This window comes from Balearica regulorum, chromosome 10 (assembly GCF_011004875.1).
Source record: "Balearica regulorum gibbericeps isolate bBalReg1 chromosome 10, bBalReg1.pri, whole genome shotgun sequence".
In the NCBI taxonomy this organism is placed as follows: Eukaryota; Metazoa; Chordata; class Aves; order Gruiformes; family Gruidae; genus Balearica; species Balearica regulorum.
The window spans coordinates 16299526-16320788 of record NC_046193.1 but is presented as its reverse complement, the minus strand read 5'-3'; the positions used below and the strand labels follow the sequence as shown (position 1 = coordinate 16320788).

General features: G+C 44.9%; 1 protein-coding gene across 2 annotated transcripts in view; it reads right to left on the bottom strand.

Moving 5' to 3' along the window:
• Positions 1-1632: 1632 nt before the first annotated feature.
• SYNPR (synaptoporin) overlaps positions 1633-21263 on the bottom strand; it is a 110877-nt gene continuing 91246 nt past the window's right edge. For both annotated transcript variants that reach the window (XM_075762337.1, XM_075762336.1), the window contains 3 exons: positions 13419-13617; positions 4153-4344; positions 1633-3410 (listed from right to left, as the gene is read on the bottom strand). In XM_075762337.1, coding sequence (XP_075618452.1) covers positions 3144-3410; positions 4153-4344; positions 13419-13617 — 658 coding nt within the window. In that variant the 3' untranslated portion in view covers positions 1633-3143. The remainder of the gene's footprint in view (positions 3411-4152; positions 4345-13418; positions 13618-21263) is intronic.

Below are 21263 nucleotides of genomic sequence, written 5' to 3'. Positions count from 1 at the left end.
GCTGAGAAATGGGCTATAAAGAGAAACACATGGGAAAACAGGAGGGACAGCACAGAAGATCAAGGAACATGGGTGGGTTTTGTTTTTTTTTTTCCAAGCTGACCTAGTTATTTAACTAACTGGCAGAGATACTCACTAATGATGAAGTAGGAAAGCAATCAGTCTGCCGGCAGCAGTATCACAGAGGATGCTTGAATTTGCTTAGCTATTTGTCTTAAACCCAGGAAACATCAAATACAGTCTTTTCCATCTTGCTGCTCAACACTTTGCTGTACAGTCACTATTCCCAGTTCAAATAAACTTGCAATTTCTCAACGATTGCCAAAGGATGTGATAAGACTCGAATCCAGAGGAACACAGAGTGAAACATTCAGATACATTTTCTTATATAATACAGACAAGCGCATGCATCATTTTTGTTTTCACTTTTGCTGCTGCCACACTATACGAATCTGATAAGCTATAGATGAAGAGATTTTTCATCCCTCTTAATTCACAGTGAAGACAACAGTCCCCAATGGACAACAACCGCCTCAACTGTTCTGCATGGCAGCAAGGAGCTAACGTACCTGTGAATGTCTGGGCAACTGGGTAAAGCAAAGGGTGAGTTTTTCATGAAAACATGGGCCTCTCTCACTACTTTTGCCCACGCTTCCACCAGCTCTGCCCTTCATGAAAAAAATCTTAGATTTGGAGATCTGCAAAAAAAATACCCAAAATAAGGCATCATCTTAATTCTGTCCACAGTCTTGCATTAGAAACTGCCCTTTCTTCAGGGACATCACCTCCTGAGGGTTTGGAAGCTGCAATTCCTCTGGTCACATGGTTACACAAGAATTTCAGCTTGTTTGAAATGCAGAAATGAACCTAAGCAAAACTCAAGTTTTTTATATCCAACATTGGATACAAAAGTTTGGAAATGGGACCCTGCTGATCTAGGTGGAAAAGCTGGATAAGAGAAAGCTAGCTGACACAAAAAACTCTATTTCTAGTGGAGAGGCTTAGATGACCCAACTTGGGGTATTCCTGATCAAATTAATACAAAGTGAATTTAAAAAAAAAAAAAAACCAAAATGAGAAGTAGGACTATGTGGGAGGGGGCATGAAGAGCATACATCCCATCCATTGCCACACACACAGAGATTTCACTTTCTCCTGCCTTGCCTATATTTAACTTTTTCCAAACTTAAAAAACCCCAAGGAATAAAGGAACTGAAAGCCTAGAAAGTTGTATTTTGCTCCCATTTGGAATACCAGGACATTTAGATATTCCGGTTTGTCCTCTCTGCAGCTCAAACATGGCTTTCCAGCAATCCACAGAACTGGGGTAGTTAGCACAGTACTGGGTAGTCCTATTGACAAGTGGAAAGAGAGGTAAAGAGGCAGGCAGGTATTAAATTGCACAGTTTTAATTATTTTTTCTTTAAACTTGTGATACTGACCTTTAATGACAAGTGTCTGTAGAAGTGTCACACTCCACCACACATTAAAACAACCCTCATGAAAGTGTTTGAAAACAGTAAGAATATGACCAATAAGGTCAAGCACTGGAACAGTTATTTATCTTTAATAGTGTTCTTCTTAGTTATTTTGCAGTTACATTTTAGTATTAACATACTCTGAAAACATGCATTGTATGCAATAACTTTATTAGGGTCAAATAGATATCACAATATAGATTCATCCACCGAGTAGCCATAAATTGGTTACAACAATCATAGAAGAGACTACGCTGTTTTAAGCTAAGATGCTTTCGACATTACAGCTCATACAATAAGATTATATATTGATACACTTTGATTTAGAAATGCAGATGATCAGTTTTGATTAGTACATTGTGCTTCAGGCTTTCAGTTGGGTCAATGCATCCCGTATGCTGTAGTGAGGAAGGGCTGAATTTCCCAGGAAGAAATCCGAACGGGCTACAAGTCTGGCTCTGGCTAATTTAGGATGAGTTCCTCTGAGCCTGGGTTATTTGGTCAATCCAGTTACATTCTCCAGTAGCACCGAGCTAGCGCTCAGAGCAGCGACACAACAGAGGGATACCTAACAATCTTGAAACAGCATGAATGAAGAGGTTTTCTTATTATAAGAGGGTATAAAGGAATATTTATGCTTGGGAAGGTCACAACAATACATGCGGGTTTTGTGTGTTGCTGTATTAAGCAACAGGGCATTTTCACATGGTTTCGTATACTGATATCTGCACCTCTGTTATCTTAGTTAAATAAATACCTTTGTAAACATATAACACAGTTACTTGGTCCTTATTTTCCACAGCTCACGTTAAAAGATTCACAAAACATCCATAGAAATAGTGATTTATAGAATGAATATTTAGCTGAGTTAAATGGAATAAACATTGGTCAGGTTCCATATATACTACTGAATGCCATTTCAAGGAAAAACATTTTAGTTACAAAGCATTCAGAACTTGGGTAAGCCATATATTCAACTCTGCAAAATATATAAAAGATGCATACTTCTTTGAAACATACATTTAACAAAATGTAGTGGCAGAAGTTGAGAAGTTCCATTTACACAGTCCAGACATTTGGTAGTATGAAACTGCTTATCCATGCACTAAATTACGGATGACTCGGTTAACTGAAATAATAGTAAAGTCTTCTGAAACGAAAAGGTATAACCAAAACAAATGCTCTGAAGAGTCACAGACTTAGTTTTGAAAATTTAGGTGCAAAGTTACATGCATGGATATACAGAATAATCTGTAGAAATAATAGTAAAACACTTTTGTTTCTCACCAAAATGCAGAAGGAAATTCAGTTATATTATGCATGTTAAATACTACAGACTTGAGGCTACAAAATGCGTCTACCATCTTAACACATACAAAACTACCATAAAGTTATCTCTACAGTATGTACTACAACACTGACTCCAGGTCACCACCTGTGATGAGCACGTCCCCTGTATCTGGCTAGTCAGGGTAAAAAAGGCCAACTCCAGCCCACCGGCCACCTCCCACCTGCCTCAGGAGGTAGGCTTAGATCTTCAATAGACATTAAACACCGTGTTGTAGTATTAATTTACGTAAAACCCTTAAAAACCTGGCGCCACAAACTTGAGACCTGTTAAACTCTCTACACGTGAGGGATGCAAGAGCTCGTGCTGTGTGAACCCTAAATTTGATTAGCGAAGGAGGTTGGCCCGCTCTGGCCGTAGCTCTGGGACTGGCCATATTCACCCACCTGGCCGTAGGAGCCCGGCTGGTTGTAGCCACCAGCCGGCCCGTAGCTGTCTTGGTTGTAGCCACCTTGGTTGTAGCTGCTGGACTGCTTCTCCATGGTGTCCGGAGGGTGCCGCTGGCCCGAGGAATGCCAGCCTGTCTCCTTAAACACAAACCAAATGTTGCCTGCCCAGAGGATAAAGTTCAAGAAGCCAAAGACCTAGGTGGGGAGAAGAGGAGCTCATCATCAGGCAGCCACAGTCTCACGGCCCAGCCTAACATTCTGAACCCTGCACGGTCCTGGGAGAAGTCAAAGCTGCTCCCAAGTCCATCCTTCTCCCCACATCTGCTGGAAAATTTTCTCAGCTTTCGAGCAAATTCCCAAATTCACCTCCCTTAGCTGTAGCTTGCAAGGTGCCTGTTTTCCCTTTTGTTTCCAAAAAAAGGTTGAGGTTTTAGGTCAAAATTATTTTTTTTGTTTGAAAACATAATCTAGCGTAAAGAAACGGTGGGAAGATAAAATTGAAAGAAAATATTTTAAAAGAGGAAAATTAATTGCTCCGCTGGCCTGAAGTAATTTTTTTTTAAAAAAACATTCTGAAGACCAATTTTATGTTGTTTTTTTGAGGATTTTAAAAGGAACCTGAAAAGCACAAACCCTTGTCTTCCTAAAGGAGTGCACAGACCCTCTTCAAAAGCATTGCAGCCAGCAAGTTAAAAGCAGACAGGCCAACCAACGCGCTCAGACAGACACTTTGCTTTCTCCCCGTCCCAACCCTGCACGCTCATCCCACTGCTGCTGTGAGTCACGCTCTGCCTTTCCCCGCAGCAAGACTGTGCTTCCAATTAAATCATTTCAGCTAACTGGTTTACACCAGCCGACGTCGGTCAACACGCGGGTAAAAAGAGATGAAAACACATCTGTAAGGTAACGGTGAAAAGAAGTAATCAAAGTCACTTACAACCGAAGTGTTGAGGCTTGACATAACAGGGCTGCGAACAGGCAAGCATTTGTTGGACTGCTGTTTGCAGGCAGACATCAGTAATAGCACTTCGTCTGGGTCGGTCGCAATCTTTACATCTGACAGTCCTTTAGCCCAAGCAGATGAGCCCACTAGCCACAAGAACGAGAAGACCACTGTCACAATGAAATCCTAAAAGACAAATCAGTTAGAAGCATTATACTGGTGTGTCCATTAGCAAGAAAAATATGAAGAATCACCAGAAAACTGAAAGCTTGCATCAGAGGAGAAAAAAAACCCCCAAGAACTTGTTATTTCATGGAAGGTTGTGATTACTATCATCACCTACAGAGCTAACTTTCAGAAGCGCTTGATGCACCTAACGGGGCAGAGCCCTTTGGCTCCCATTTGCATCTCCGACACCAGGGCCAGATTCCCAGAAGCGTGTGGTCGTACCCAGGATGCTGAGCTGCCTCGGAAATCAGGCTGTTCACAACACCTAGCTGACGAATTGGGATCAATTAAAAAAAAAAAAAAAAGCCTGGAAAGAAGCTGGGCCCTCCTGAGGGCTGGCTTCTGCCCCAGGTGCTCCTACAGACAGGCGGGGCGGGTTTCTGATAGGAAGCTTTTCCATCTGTGGTAGCATCTTAGAGAGAACCTGAAACTGGCTAATCCTCAGCTACCAGATGAGGAGTTTTCTCACCAGCTACAGGTAAGGCCAAATGTCCCTGCTGCACGAGCCGTGCAGTCGCTAATTATCACAAGCGAACAAATAAACAGCAAGACTTGCCAAGCACAGAGAGTCCTCAGCTCCTCTCTGTCCCAGCAAAGCATTTGCTCCTAACTCCCATCCACGCGAAAAGAGGGGAGAAGGGGTGGCGGTCCCTCCAGGATCCAGCGCCTCCGAGCAGCTCTGCTCTGAACCACTCTGCTCATTTTCCCTCGAAAGACTCTCGGGAGCACACACAGGCATAAACTTCTCCCTGTCTTAGCCAGAACAAGTGGCCAAGTGACACTGTTGTTGTGTGGGTTTGGGGGGAAAGGAGGGAGGAGGTGTGATTTTTCAAGCTTTCTTGTGTCTTGCTAAAACAGAAGAGCCTTTCTGCTGTCATATTTCATCCCATCTGTCAGCCCACACCAGATGGTAGAGGTGCCAAAGTCTAACATACCACTAACTGCATCGCTGCGTCTTGATATCCCACCTCCCATGGGAGCTGCTTCCCCTTCCCCCTTACGAAGTAAAGGTGTACGTGGAAGGAAGAGAAACCGTTCATTAAGAACACAACGTTTCGGGTTGCTATCCAAAGAAATAAGTGATCCCTGGGAAACATCATTCTCCTCTACAAACACACCTGACATTTGGGGAAGGAGCTCTCCGCGGCACCGTGGGGACGGAGGACGCGAGCCTCCATCACGATGGAGCAGGCACCAGTCAATAAACCAGGCGCACAAGTGAGCCATGAACAAAGGGTTTCTCCGCTCACGCAGATGGGATTAAATTAACTGTGCTTGGATGCTTTCCCAAAGGATACATCCTTCTCTTTTAACAGTGCCACAATTTGTTTTCGGCAGGCTTGTGTCTGCCACCATGCTTTGAGTTCCTCTGACCTCCCTTCGTGCTGCCCAAATGGGCGCTCTCGAAGAACGTGAAGCCCAGGAGCTGACAACTGTCTTAACACCCAAGGAGACTCCGGGTAGGCAGAGGCATATTGCCCAGAGTAATTTTTCTTCTCAGGAAGATTTCCAGCAAAAGAAATTATTGTATCTTGTATATCCTAGCAGAAAATGAATGAGAAACGGACTCCTAGAGGCAACAGTTCAATTGCACAATTCCAGCTAGTAGAAACACTGGATATTTACTGAGCTATGGATTATGACGGGATATGGTCTTTAGTTGCTATGAGGCTTGACGTGTCATCTACCTGGAAGCCAAGCCCCCGTATAGGCGCTGATTGACACAATAGATGGGGACACGCCAGAGTTTTGGGGAATACATTTTTAAAATGACAAGCAATTCTCTCCCAATGCCACCACACTATTAGAGTTTGCAAGCTAAAGCGAGCTCTGCAATCAGTACGTTGGCAGTAACAATAAAATGCATAACAGCAGGTAGAAATTTGAAGCAAACAGAGACAAATTGACCAAAACTAAACAATGTAGCAGCTTAAGCTTGCTAAAAAGAGGGAAGTTTTAAAAGTGAGCAAAGTTCTTCAAGTAGGTGACAGGAGCAGGGGTTCAGACCTGCTGTCGAGCTCGCAGAGCCTGACCCCACGTCGATGCGGCATTTGCACAACTCGTGGCACAAATAACCTCAATCTGCATGAGTCCCTCCCTCTGATTGCTAGTAGCTCATGTCTTGGGCTGTAAAGTACTGCTAGGAACACTCAAGATCACTCTGCAGTTGAGGGGCTGGTTCTAAAAGGAGCATTTCATGTTATTTCTCAGGTCTTGTCTTCTCCATCTCACCCCATCCTCCATCCTTCTGCTGACTTCCTCTGCTCCCCTGCACCAGGGCATCCACACAAGGCTAACCCTGCCCGATCCTGCCCTCTCTGCCACTAATTACCCCCTTTAGGAGCAGATCAGAGCTTTGGGGGAATCCACAGAAAGGGTCCCTGCTCCTGGGGACGGGGGCTGGGATCAGTGTTTGCAGCCCTTTTATAGAGGAACTCCCCAAAACTGTAAAGTCTGGCTGGGTGCGAGGAGCACACCAACCCAAAAGGGAAAGATCGTGCAGCGGGACCCGGAGAAGAACCCCCCAAGCCCCTCCGCCAGCTGGAGGACATGACCGTTCCCAGAAACACGTTACAAGACCAACAGCTTGTCAAGAAGACAGGACAGAAAGGCTAACGAAACACAAGGAATTTCTCATTGTGTGCTCTCACCAAGGCTACCTGGCCAGACTCGGGCTCTTGGAGTTGTTGTTGAATCTCCTGTGCGCTGTGCAAGGAGCAAAACATACAGCTAGAGCAAACTTGCATCTTCCTATTTATTTTGAATCTTTGCTAACCTTCAGTTTTGGCTGGAACTTGAACTTCTCTTGTTTTCAAGTGGGTTTGGATTTCTGGCTGAACATTTTCACAGCTCTGGGTGGAACCGAGTTACAAGATAATGACATGCTGAAAATAAAAGTGAATTTCAAGCTAAGCTGTTCTGTGTCTTAATGTCTATCTGGGGAATTATTCCTTGGTAATTAAAGCCAGAGTGTCTGCATACTAAAACAAATCTTGGATTTGAATGTTTAATATCCCCACAGCATGGGTGATTTTTATTTTTTTTTTCCTTTGGAACAAAGTAATTTTTGTAGTTGCTCTCTTGAAATGGTGTCTACAGATCTTTTCAGTGTGTATTGTTGTACAGTTACGCTATACTCCTAACTGCAAAGTTTCTTTCTCAGATCTTAACGGAGATACTTTGGTCTGCTTACAGGTGCCTTTGGGAAGGAGGCAAAATAGGAACGTGTAGGAGAAAGCAGAAAACAAGATTTAAAATATGCCAAATATCCAAGGAGGGAGTTTTTAAGAGCCTGAAGTATGTGTAACAAAAAAAAAATTTCTTGCTGCCTTTTTCAAGTTGAAACTTGCTATTACCCAGTTTGCCAAAAATGCCTACTTGGAACAATTTTATATATTATATGTTTTAGAATAGAACTGTGAATGCGCCTTTTCTTTTCATGGTAACTGAAACATTTCTCCTTGCTATCGAGCTACTGGCTGTTGCAAAATGCCCGTCTTTGGAGGGGGTAGTCGCTTAAGTCTCCCGAGCACAGTTTGAGATCCCCCAGTGTCCAGCACGATCTCATCCAGCCAAAAGCACCTGCAGAAGCTGTTTGGTCACTCGGAACGGGGCTGCGCGTCGCCTGCTCTGAGCCAGTCAGCGGCTTCAGCAGCCCCCGGAGCGTTGTAACACACGTGTCCCCGCGTGCTCTCCATGCCCTGCTCTCCCTCCCGGCCAGCGTGATCCAAGTTTGGCACAGCAGCCCTGGGCTGTTATGTTTGAAAACATGCAAAACCTGCTGTGCCCCCTCCTCCCTCGCTGAACCGCAGCTGCTGGCCCCGTAACTGGCTTCCACATAGATCTTCCAGTGCCTCTCCACAAGCGTTTCCATCTGCTAACGCTCACGCTACAAAAACTTTTCATTTGACAAAACCTTCCCGTACAATTTACGGCGAGGGAGCAACTCCTCAAACGCTGATGCCTACAAACCTCCCAGCCGGAGCCCGGCTAGCCTAGCGGCACTGCCAACAGGCTTCATGCACAGCCACGCGGGAGCAGAGGGAGAGTTCTTTACCCCAGCATAGGCAAACTGCTCAGAGGATTTGCTTTCACAGTCACAACTGACCTAAAAATTCAAGAACCACCCCAGCAAGAGCCATATCCCCGGCCCCAGCCCGGGAAAGGGGCCAACAGCAGGTTGCTGCAGGCAGCAAATGCCTTCCTACAGTGGCAGTTTAGCTCTTGTTTTGGTTTGAACAAGGTCCCACCCCAGATTTTCTGCAGAATGAAGCTTTGAAAGAATTACACACTTCTCACAACGGTGTATGGCCTTGCAAGCTTGCTTCCGACAGGGATGTGCGGAACCCTTCGGGAGGCACCAGTGTGTACAGCAAGGTCACTGTGGCTCACATTTCAAATAGGAGATGACAAAAGTGAGCTGGAACAGCTCTTTGAAATGCAAAGAATTACTCAGGTTATTCATAATTTCATTTCTTAACTGCAAAGGATTCAGTCTTTGTTTTTACAGATGAGTCTTTTATTCTTTTCCTATCTATTTTCTAAAAAGCAGCTCAAAGGGGAGGAAATAAAACATATTTAATTGAAGACATCTCCAAAGAGCAGACTACAAGTGTACTTAACTCATTTGGTCTGTAACATATGAAAAGAACCAAATGCCTTTCTGCTTAATGTGATTATTCACAGGACTCCAGATGCAAAGGAAAGATCTCATCTTCCTACATATAGGCATCTTTATGCATTGTAAGAATGAGATTACCTAGTAATCACTATAAAAATGAAATATCTCTTTTCAGGGCTATGTCAGTCACTTTTCTTGGCTAAATAATTTAATGCTTTTATATTAATTGATTGGAATACAATTTACATTTATACGTGAATGCATGTGGTTTTTCATGGTCAATCAATAACTTCCCAAAGACAAACCCCAAGGCCTATAGAGAGTTGTCAGAGTGTGGGTTTTAAGTGGAGTACATATGGGGTATAGAAACTATGGAAAAAGTAAGTCTGAGTGATGGGTACTGATACACATCGACCACAATTATTCTTTCCTTTATTTTCCCACTCCAGAGAGAGATGGAAGCATCTACCCCGATCCCTTAGAACTTCAGTGCAGGACTAACTGCAGCAGGCAGCTGCAAACAGAGATCTGAGCCAGGGCATCAAGGCAGAGTGCTTGGGGCAGCAGTCGCAGGGAGCAGCCCATCTCTGCTCTCACTGCAAACCAGCAATGCCTCCCCAGGGTACACGGCATCACACAAGTGGACATCAGCTTAGGTAAGGCTTAGAGATGCAGATATACTGACAACTGCCGAGATTTTGTACACTACATTCGTTAACATTTAAGTCACCATCTCCAATTAATTTCTTTAAAGTGTTTCTGGCTCTTGAGCGCTAATCAGTCATTTGAGAAACTGGCTTGCACTTGTAACCACCGAGGCGAGCCCCCAGCTCCTCGCTGCACGCGTGCATTGCGCAGGAGTTTGCACGAAATTAAAATTGCAGCTGCGGTTTGCAGAGCTCAGAAACACATTGCACGTATCTATTACATATTTAATCCCTGGTAAACTGATCCTTGTTCCTTTAGGAACTGGGAATCCAAGGTCCTCTCTCAGGTTCATCTATCTAGCACGAACCCCCCCAAAATGATCTCTCCGTGGAGCCATCGAGGCAAGCGGAGGGCGCACGTGGTGAGGGCTCGCTGCCGACAGCCCCGTGGGAAGGGGTGACTCCCATCTCCATTGCAGACAAGTGACATAACCAAGAACCTGTATGACCAAAAGGAAGATTTTTATCCCCAAAACCTGACAGGCAACAATAGCAACAGGCATGGCTCGCCACGTAGTGAATAAAACATGCCGGTGCCATCCAAACAGCCGTGGAAGGAGTTAACGGCTTCTCCTGCTGGAAATATTCCCTTGCCATGATGTCTCACTTCACACTGAACATTAAAATATTTTTTCCACAGTAAAAGTGATGCTTCGCTGAGATCTCAGCACATGCAGTTGGGTTTCCCTACATTTGTATAAACAAGGTAAACTTGAAATGTTTGCGACTGAAATTTTCTCTGCAAGTTTCTCTTGACATAGTGGTCATTAAATTCTTCATAATCATATATTCTGCATCCGGTCAGGCCACTGCAAGTTGGTAATGCCTTGATGGTGCTCTGACTGCCTGTGCAAGGGTTTTTTCAAAAAAATATTTTAAAATTTCAAGTGCAAGGTTGGTTTTTTTTCCTCCCTCCACTTCTACTGTCATACTCCTTTTTCAAATCCTGAAAATTTGTCAGGAGGAAAGGCAGCCAGCTCAGAGGGTGCTGCTTAAAGGCAGATGTCATCCCAGACTGAGCAAATATCAAGCCAAGAGGAAGTATAAGGCTTAAAATGGGAATGGTTTTAAAAATATAAGACTGTGATCAGGCACTGCAGCAGAAGCAAGGAGAGATGAAACTATCATCTTCTCTTCACTAAGAGGCAAAAAACGGGTAGTCTGGAAATGGTGCCTGACACACGGTGACGAGGAAGGAGCGAGGACTGCCCTGCCACCTGCACGTGCTGAGTGACTGCTGGCTGGACTCAAGCATGCACAAAGCACCCCAGATTTCTGCAGCACTTTTCTTTGGGAGGAACAATCTCAGGGCTAAGACATACTCACACATCTGATCTGATACACGTGTGATCTTGCTGGGTACGTCAGCTCAGTGTAGCATCTGCCTGGAGCTGGAGGATGCATCGCTTGCCTCCTTTGCACAACGCATTACATCTCTTAGATGAGTCCTGCGGTGGTGGGAAGCTGGTTTTCACTCTGAGTCTCCCTTGACCCTTGAATTCCTCCTGCCTACAGCTGCTTGCTTGTTCTCTGCCCGAGGCTCTGCATTTTCCCTACGTCTCCTCTGCACAGTAGGACTCACACCCATCATGACCAGGCTGTGATGCTGCAATCATTGCACTGGGCAGAGACCACCAGGGACACTGTCCACGTGAAAAAGGATCTTTTTTCCTAAAAAACCCAACACCACGGAGCTGGCAGTGCAGAGGAGATGCTGGAGCAGGTATAAGCTGAGCATAACCGTAGGCCACTCCCCAACACCACTCACCAGCAGGAGCTGCTTTCGCTATAGGACACACAGAGGCATCTTTATATTCTGAACAAATAAGGTAATTTAGGTTTGGTTTAAAGACTGGGAAATTGCAAACAGCAGCTTTGGTAACAGACAGTGGTTAAATTTAACCTGTAGATTCAATTACAATCCATTACACAGAACAAATTCAATCAATGCCACATTAATGCTGCAGCAGATCGCACCACACGTCCTGTGACAAACACAACTGCAGCAGCTGTATCAGGAAAGTCCTGGACAATGGCAAAAGGCCAGATCACAATCTGATATATTAGCATTTTTTTTTCTCTTTCCTTTTTCTATGGCTACACAGGATAACATGGTTGGTCAGAAGGAAGAATTATTTTCCACAAGAAAATTAAAATGGCAGCTCTCTGCAACTAATCCTTTGCTGAGACAGTTTGAAATATTACTTGATACCAACTGAATCAAGCAGAAGCAAGGCACTTTATTTACTGTTTCTGTAGGGACCTCTTAATCTCGCCTGTTCTACCTCTCCTCTGTGAAGATTTCCCCTCCTTTCTTCAGCATTTTCTAAGGAGAAAGCAAAGGTCTCAACAACTCTGAAATGAAGAGGATTCATTTCCTTTGATGCAGAATGAGAATTTTTCTTTCTGTATCAATGCATCAGTTTTGAATTATGCAAACTTAAATAAAACAACTCCCATCTCCTCGCAGGAGGAAAATCCTTCCCTCAAAACCCCGTGATGCTAAGATTACCTTCCTACAGTTTAATCTTTTGCTTACAGTTACTGTAGTTATTTCCTTTAACAGGTGCAGCCTTTCTGTGCTGGTGATTTATTTTCCTTTCTATTATATTTTTCTGATGCTCTTTATCGGTGGCTTTCAGTCATTTAAGGCACAAGTCTCAGCCAAATGTCTGGTTTCTGTCAGTCATAAACTAGATTTTTCTGAAAGCCAGACCTAACTCTTTCCTTATATTGTTCCTCACTAAACCCCTGCCGCCTTCCCTTTGAATTGCTCTTCACACCAAGACTTCAGAGAAATATCTCCTCTACCTTAGTGTAACCTCATCCTTGCAGGAGGAGAGGGCTGCTCGGGGAATGGGGAGGGTGAGGCAGCCCTACAGCCCGCACAGACCTGACCCAGCTCCTGCGCAGCGGAGGATCAGCACGCAGCTGCCTAGCAAGACCAAGGGGTGTATCACGAGGCATGATGCACTAACAGGTAATGGACAACTAGAATGAAATAGTTCTCACTGGCTTTAAAGTCTTCATTTATAAGAAAATGAATGCAGAGCAGCACTTGATTTTTATCACAAGCCTTCAGGAATCAGTAAAAGAAAAATAAAGGCACAAATGGCCACAGCTTGATGGGTGCACTGAATGATAAATGGAAGGTGAGGAGTCTCATAAACCAGCACAGACACACAAGCGTGCTGGGAGTTCATGGTAATACTGGAAAACCAGCCACATAATTCTCCAAAGCAAAATAATTTGGCTGAACCCAGCAGTAACTAGCAATAAGCAATCTCCCTGGCTAGGCTCTGGTCAGGGATATGGTTTCCTTTATCTTCTAGGATGATGCCTAAGATCTTCTCTTCCCTTTTTCCCCCACCAATGAAGTGCTGCTGTCACAGATGCATGGCTTGGATCCCAGTCCTTCAGCATGTGTGTTATTTGTGTGAACATCATCACTGCAGGCAGTGGGAGAGGAGCAGGGAATCCCACAACTATATACAAGATTAGGAGTAAACTCCACCTGTATACAGTCTCGGTTACCCTTGATGTTAAAAGTTTAAATCACCATCAAGATTTAAAAAAAACAAGTGAACGTGGAGACACTTTGGGCATTGGGCCACTTGGATCTCCCAGACCACGCCACAGCCTCAACCACCAAAAAAGCAAGAAGTTAAGACCCATGCCTCAAAACACCACAAATGCACACTTACAATTAGAGGCCCTCTGTTGTTTTCACGGTACTTGTTCTGGAAGAAGATATAAACCACAGTGGCAGCCAGCGAGTAGAGGAAGGCGAAGACTGCAATGGTGACAAAGAACTCCGCTGAAGAGGAGAAGTCCCCTATCAAGGAGAGCTTTTCCCGGCGCTTGCCTTCACAAGTAGGAGCATCGAAATTCACTTGATGCAACCTAGAAAACATCCCAAAGAGCAGTAGGTGAAGCATAGAACAAAGAAACTGTTACTGCAATAAAGATATAAACACATTTTCTCTGTCTCCCTATCTCATTCCTGATGGGCATTGATCTCCTGCTTGAATAACTGGCCCTATAAGTAGTCTTGTGGGCTGTGCTCTTCAGAGCTGCTCGTACACGTGAGGTTACTTCCATGTGAACGTCTAGGTGAGACTGAGGACCTGAACTCATCTTTTAATCTCAGAGAAAAGTTGATGTTCCAATGGTTTTGTGCAAACCCCCCCATTACTTTCTGGGGTTTTGCCATGGCAACATCTGAAGAAGAGTAACACCAGAAATGATTTGATTCTCAAATTCTTACAATCAAGGTGGCAGAAAACAGGTCTTGTCTTCTATATTAAGGCCATGGGATACCTGTATTGGGAAGCTGACAACTTTCTTATGTAAAATAGCTCAGTGCACAGCTACCTGTGGCTGTTAGCCCACTGGGCTGTGAGCCATATAGCACCTCCACATTAAAAGCTTTTAAAACCAAGCTGCAGCAGAAACACACAACTTGGGTCAAAGACACAGTCTGCACGCCTTGGTTTAAGCAATCAAAGCCCTAACCTTGTACTCGTGCACCGTTTGCAATCAGTGACTGAGCTAACAGACTTGTGGTTCTGTCTGGCAGCTCCTGCCAGACCCTTCTTTGCTCTAATAATTTTAATTTCTGATTCAGAAAGAGAAAGGGGATCCTTGGAGGGGGTATTTTGACAGGTCCTGTTGCAGGACCCAGATTAGGATCAGTGGGGACATGGGGCCCCAACCAGGGATCGTGCTGTTCTGCTCTGCACAGGGAGCACAGAGGGGACAAAGGCAGCAGCAAGTTAACAGTAGCAATTAAAGAAGTTATGATCTGGTGCAGAGAACTGATCAGGCCTTTTGGGAGACATTCCTCTGCTCAAGGGCAATTAATGTGTGCATCAGCAAGGCAATGGCAGCAGCAGCCATGAATATATGGCTAAATAAAAAGTTAGGTCCCCAGAGGAAAACAAAGAACTCACAGCAGAAATCACAGAAGATGGATTAATGGACGTTGGAGGATTGCATGACTTTTTGCTTTTCCTGGTCCAAACTAAATGTACCCGAATGCGTAGGCAGAAACTTTTCATCAGCAGTTGATGTATAACACCAGTTATTTGCCTCAGGCATTTTCTTCCCTGAGCTTCTGTCGCTATAGTAGGGGTGGGATGAAAACAAGAAACACATCTGCCTAGATTGCAGAGATGAGCAGCAGCTGAGTCGCCTCCCCTACACAAACCCAGCAAAGTCTGATGAAAACTGAACATGAGAGACACTCTAATGCTCATGATCAGACAGCTTCCTGACTTGGCTTCAAAGCTTCCCAGCATCAGTGCACACACTTTTTGTCAGGGCTTATTGTTCTTTCCTAAAGGTGGGGGAAAAAGGGGAAGGAAGATTTCCTAGTGCCTGTCATGCCAATTTTGCAGCCTGGAGAGAAAATAATTTTGTTTTAACCATCACCAGGATTACGGAAAGATGTGGAATGGATGATTTGTATGGTCTGAAAAGAAAGCTTTCTCTGCTTTCCTCATGCACAGCTGCTTGGGTGCTGTATTGACACAGAACAAAACTGGGAACCCAGTTCAAAACCCCTTGAAAACAGTGGCAGCCTCTGTGGAGTTTTGGATCAGTATGAAGCTTGACCCCATCCCTCCTTTCTCAGGGGAATGCAATGCTGTGCAGCCAGAGACTGTGCCCATCATCCTCCTCAGGTCCTATCTTTGGGGCTTGAGGTTGGGTTCAAGCCAGCTTTCACCTTCTACCCAGGGCAGAGGGGACACCTGCGATGGTGTGCAGAGCCAGAGCTGGGGACCACCCTGTGCTCCCGTCCCCTGCCAGACCCGGGTTCCCCTGATCAGCCCAGACTTTGCAACTCAACACAAAGGCATTCAAGGTTGGGTGGTTTTCTTGTTAACCCCACCCCACCAAACACTTAAGTAGCATTTTCTGGTTCTTAAATAACTAACCACATTTGCTGTGTTTGAACAGCCATGCTCAGGTACCACAGCTGCTTTTTAAGGGCCCTGCTGCAGGGTGCAGTACCTGCTTTTCCAGCTGAGCACAGCAAGAAGCCTCCAGCCCCTCACAGGAAAGCCAGGGTTTGCTGCAGTGGTGGGAGCTCCATGGTTTTGTGTTACCACCTCACATTGCAAATAGGCTTTAGAGAATTGCTCTGGCCCTCACATTGCTTTCACAAGCACTATGGAACTGAGCTACGTTAAATGCAGTCCACTTGCTTGGGGTGGGGGGGAGAATGAGGCAATTCTACATGCATTTTATGGTGTAAAACACATCTTTAGGGTGGTTGGGTTTTTTTCTTCTCCCCTGGAGTCCTGAAATAGCACATCAGGCTATGCATGGTGTTGGAAGTAGCAGTTCAAACTGTATACAAAAAATGAAGTATCTTAAGGAATGTTTTTATTGATACTTAGACCAGGTGTTGCTGCCCACCCCCTGCACCTCTGACTGACCACAGCTCCTTTCAGTCTAATCACCAACAACCCACCACCCTTTCTGAAACATGGTCAAGTAACTGAGACCATTTTCCTTATCTATTCCCTGTTTTCCTGACTGCACCTTAGTTGTAAGTCATGCTAAGACAGAAAAAAAATGTTCATTATTATATTAACATCTCATCTGTATCTTCCCAGCAGTGCTTTTGTGGCCAAGCATCTGTCAGTGATACCAGATCACAGAAGCCTTCTTCCATCAAGTTATTTTTATTCACTTGCTTTTCTTTTTAGATTTCCCTAGCCTCTAAGAGGATATACAGTAATTGGTCCTTCTTGTGGCCATCTCACCTGTGCTCAAACAACCAAGATCTCAGTTGTGCAAAGGGCCCCAAAATAGACCATGACTCAGACCTGGGAAGAAGAGATGGTGGCAGGGAAGAGAGGCAAGTGAGCCAAGCCCAGGGTGGTTAGGGTGGATGCTGACTCCACAAGATGCATTTGAAAAGTTTCTTTAAGGCAGGGGAGGATCAGTGACAGAAAATCCAGTTTTACTAATCGAAACCTCTTTGATCTGGAATGGCATCTCAGAGAAAGCTCCGATTTTTCCACTGGTGTTGCTGAGTCAGCCTTTCTGGGGGCAGGATGGCTGGATGATGACTCACAAAAAGTTAATTGCCTCTGCCTCCCACTTTTGATGTAATTCTACATGTTCTGCCTCTTACTTCCTTTGACTTATCCTTTCATCTTCTCTTATCTCTCATTCTTTGCACCCCACCTTTTCCTTCAAGTCATCCTTGGCCAGTGTGTTCCTTCTGCTGCTTTTCCATCTCCAGCACCACCTCTGCATTTCACCTTTGCCTCTCCATTTCCTAAACAAAATCAGGAGCCCAGAGAGTGACCTGCTGCACGCATGCCCTTTGCACTTCATTAACATCTGAGCAATACTGTTGGGCTGTATTAGCGGAAGTGATTTTCACTGATTGATGGACAAGGCAAATAAGGAACTCTTCAGTAATAAATTTACCTAATTAGGGAAAAAAGTAATGAAAAACCTTTCCCCCCTAAGTTCCTCCAAAAATGAGCTGGACAGTGCTTTTTGCCTTGTATTTCTGCATTAATAACAATACTCAATGCAATAAAGCTGATGACTCAGGAAGGTGACCTGGCACCCCACGCTCAGCAGAGCGGCACTAAGGTCAGCCTTGCTGCTCACCACTGCTGACACCACCCCCTTCGCCTGCTGGGTCTGTTTGTTGACAGCAGCCACCACTGCCGAGCCATCCAGGTCTGAATTCCTCAAATTCACTTGAATCTGAAGCAAGTCCACCAAAAGCAGTCAGGTTTCACTGATGAAGTCACAGTAATTAAGGGCTTTTGAGGTTTCTTCTACCATTTGGCAAACCTTCCATTGCCGTGGGAAATATGATGACAAGACAGCTGTATTGTCTAGCTTGACAAGATCAAAAGAGGGCAGAAATGTTTTACAGTGAAAAAAGATTTTTACATTGTTCCACAATAGCAAAAAGCAGTTATGGTTTCAGACACTAATTACCCCTGCTCTGAAAACAGTACATAGAGCCAGACACGCTGAACAAAGCTACAGCTGTTACATGTGGATGGGGGAGCAGAAGCTCTGCTCTCTACACATAAATGTGAAGTTGCCTTTCTTTCCTCAACTTCCTTAGTACAATATTCAAGCTACAATTTGCTTTTAATTATAGCCCCTCTCTGTTTCAAGCAGCCCAGTCCACCTGATGATCTTTGAGCCCAAAAATGGTCAAAGCCAACTGCCTCAAAGACCCATCTTGTCCCATGTCCCACTCTACCAGCAGACACAGAAGAGCCCAAGCAGGAGAATGTGCACCAAGTGATTTAATCTCATCTGACTGACTAAACCCCCCCCTTTAGCAATGCACACAGGGCTTAGAGTTGAAACCAACAGAACATGCAATTAACAGCCAGTATGTGCTCAAGTATTACTGATGAACCAGCAGAGATTTCCTCTCCTGAGCTTTGATCAGTGCCTGGATTAATAAATAACAGATAAAGTTTTGCCTCCAAAAATTCTCAATGGGGGTTAGAATTTCCCCATTCCTTTACTAGGATGTGGGGAAAAAACAGGCAAAAAAGCTATCTCTGTTTTGACAGGTTGTCCTATTTTCTGAAAATAGCATCTTGTAATCCACCCCCCCACCTGTCTATGACATGCTTGAGCAAGATCTGCAACACCCACACACATGCTTCCAAGAATCCAAAGATCCATTATCCTTTCATTGGGCTTTATTTCCCCCTCACTTGTTTCTGGTAGTCAAACTGTCAATTGTATTTACTGTCTGCAAAGCAATGACAGAAATACACCACTGGAAATTCGTTACTGTGGGTAGCGTTCATGGAGGAATTTGTTGTGAAATGTTTATCTTGGCTGATAATCTCCAGAATGAGGGAAAAATGAAATTTCAAATTACGATAGTGAAATGCTGAAATGCACAGGTCCCCTTAGTGAGTCAAACTGCTCTGGCGAGGCACAATAACAGGTCAAGGGTTTTTGCCTTTCTTTCTCCTGGATACAAGTAAAGGCATTTCTTTATTTAGCCCTGGAAACAGTGTGGCTCCCTTGTTTCGGAGAGCTGTGCTGATGTGCTTTCACATCGGTGCCTCCAGCCAGCCAGTCCCTGGGCAAATGCCCCTCCTTGAGGTGCTGAATATGGCTTTTCCGTAGGTTTAGTGGAAGAACACTAGTAAATGAGTCTTCTCTCAGAGTTCATCATTCCCATAAGACTTCCCTAGAGATATTAGCTGCATGAAGAAAAATACTTTAAAAGTGACCTTTAATACTCAAGTGAAAGTAGAAATCTGCCTGAGAAGGAAAGGTCTTTTCTTTAATGTAATCAAGGTCCATTGACTCTTCCAACAGTCTGTGAAGACTGATCTCAAGGAGGAAGCAATGCACACAGTGCTCCTCACTGAAAAGAACATTTCCCCTGGCACTGGGCATTCCTGTACACTCCACGCTAAATCCTGGCTATCTGAAAGACTGTAACACAGCAGGAAACAGGCTTCCTTCCAGCCTTTGGGAGGGTGGATGGAGCTGAGCTCTGCAGCTTTCTCCTCCCCCCCAGATCTGCTCTCTGAGGACAGACTCCTGAGGGGAGAACCCTGCAGCAGTGGATCCACTCTACAAGCTCTCACACGCCATGAACTCTTGCAGAGGGAGCCACTGCTGAGCAGCTGCCCTCAGTCCATATTTTTTGCCAATTATAACCATTATCCAGTAATTCCCATAGGATCTGAATCTTTGCACCCAGGCATCCTGGAGATGTTGAAGTCAGTCTCTTTTTGAGGCAGCCAGCCTGTTAATACCACATTTGATCTGCTTGAAGTCATTAATGCTGAAATTCTCTCCAGCCCTTCAAAGTCCAATAGCTGAAACATTCATAGAGCCCTGGACAGCTGTGGGGATGTGATGGGCTTAGCCCAGCAGCAGGACAGCAGGTACCACAGAGGGAACTACTCCCTGGTCCTTTTGCACCTGTGATGTTCTGGCAAAACCAGAGTTTTCCACCCCTTTGCTAACAGCAACAAGACTTTCTTACTCCAAGCCTCCTCTGACAGCTCTTTTCCCAAGATGAAGAAATTACAAATTCACTTGAGCATTCCTGCCCTCATCTGCCATGATGGGCATCCCAGCACTGCCTGCATATGCCACAGCCATTCAAAACTGAGGTGCTTATCGATATTTCCTAACTGTCCCAGCAATTTTCCACATCTCACTCTACCAGCCCCCAAAAAGCAATACCCCCTCCAGACTCACCAGCATCCAAAATGCCTTCAGTAACCTCCTCTCCTTGGTCTCCTCCCCTTCCAGAGCAGCTGCACATTAGTTTCTACCACATTTCTATCCCTACAAAATCAGTTATTTTTTCTCTGGAGATAGAAAACAAAAATAAAATTCTCTAGCCAACTCAGCAATCCAAGCTTGGTCTTTTGTTTCTTTGCTTTCTAGGCCAAGAAAGAATACAGTTTGCTGATCAAGGAGTATTTGAAAGTATTTTACTTTGAACTGCTGTCCTCTCAATGAAACCTCTCAATTTCTTCCAAAAAATATCCCAAACCCTGTATCTCTCTAGAATTGGTCAACACTACTAGTAGTTTCACACAAATACATACTTCATCTTGCAAACATTTATTCCCAACTCCTGTGCTGGACGTTTGAACATCCTAAAGATCTCCTCTTTGTGACAGCTGCCTTCAGTGGCTTATACTCATCCAAATGCACGTCCAGAGCAGCAGCACCAAAAAACCCCTGAAGACACTGCTGGGAAGCTGACCAGGAAAGCTGTAGCAACCTATACTCTCTCCTGGTTTAAATCCAGTCAAAATAATGGAAAATATTCCCTGCACCCCTCCCCCGCCCCATATTTTCAATTTCTTGTCAGGTTCCCAGACCGCACTTGCACATAGCTGTTGTGCAAACATTTGGCCAGTACTATTTTCCTACAGTACTGTTTTTAATAGGACAAGCTGTCAGCCACAGTTGCTGTCTCAACACACCACATTGCGTGTGCTGTGCTGGAGAGGTGGTAATTCCCCCAGCGCTGTCAGATCAGAGCAGGCACGCCGCAATGCCTACCCAGAGCATCGCAACACGCACACCCTCTGCTCCATCCCTCTCCACCTCACATCTATTCTCCTGTTAACACAGTGAGTCAGAGACCTGTTGAGGTGCTCAGGTCTCCAGGAGGGGAAGCTACAAAACCCTTTGAGGATGGAATCTAAAGACATTGGAATAGGGACAGCCCCAGTGGTGGTGGGGACAGGGCACAAGTGCCACATCTGCAGCCTGGGATCCCACTTGCAGGACCCGTTCACAGTGATTGCGTTCACAAAGCTCTTGGAAAACAGCCTATGCAACAGCTTCATCACACTCCCAGAGGAAGGAACATCCCAGACATGTGCCAGCCATAGCAATGAACCTCCCCAGACTGTGCACGTAACAGTAATGCAATCCCTAGTACTCTGCCGTAGCACCAAAAGGGAAATAAACCAGCTCATTATAGAACACGCGCCGCCGGGAGCGCTCGGAAAGCTGAGTGGGTGATCCCAACCCCACTTCCAAGCCTACAT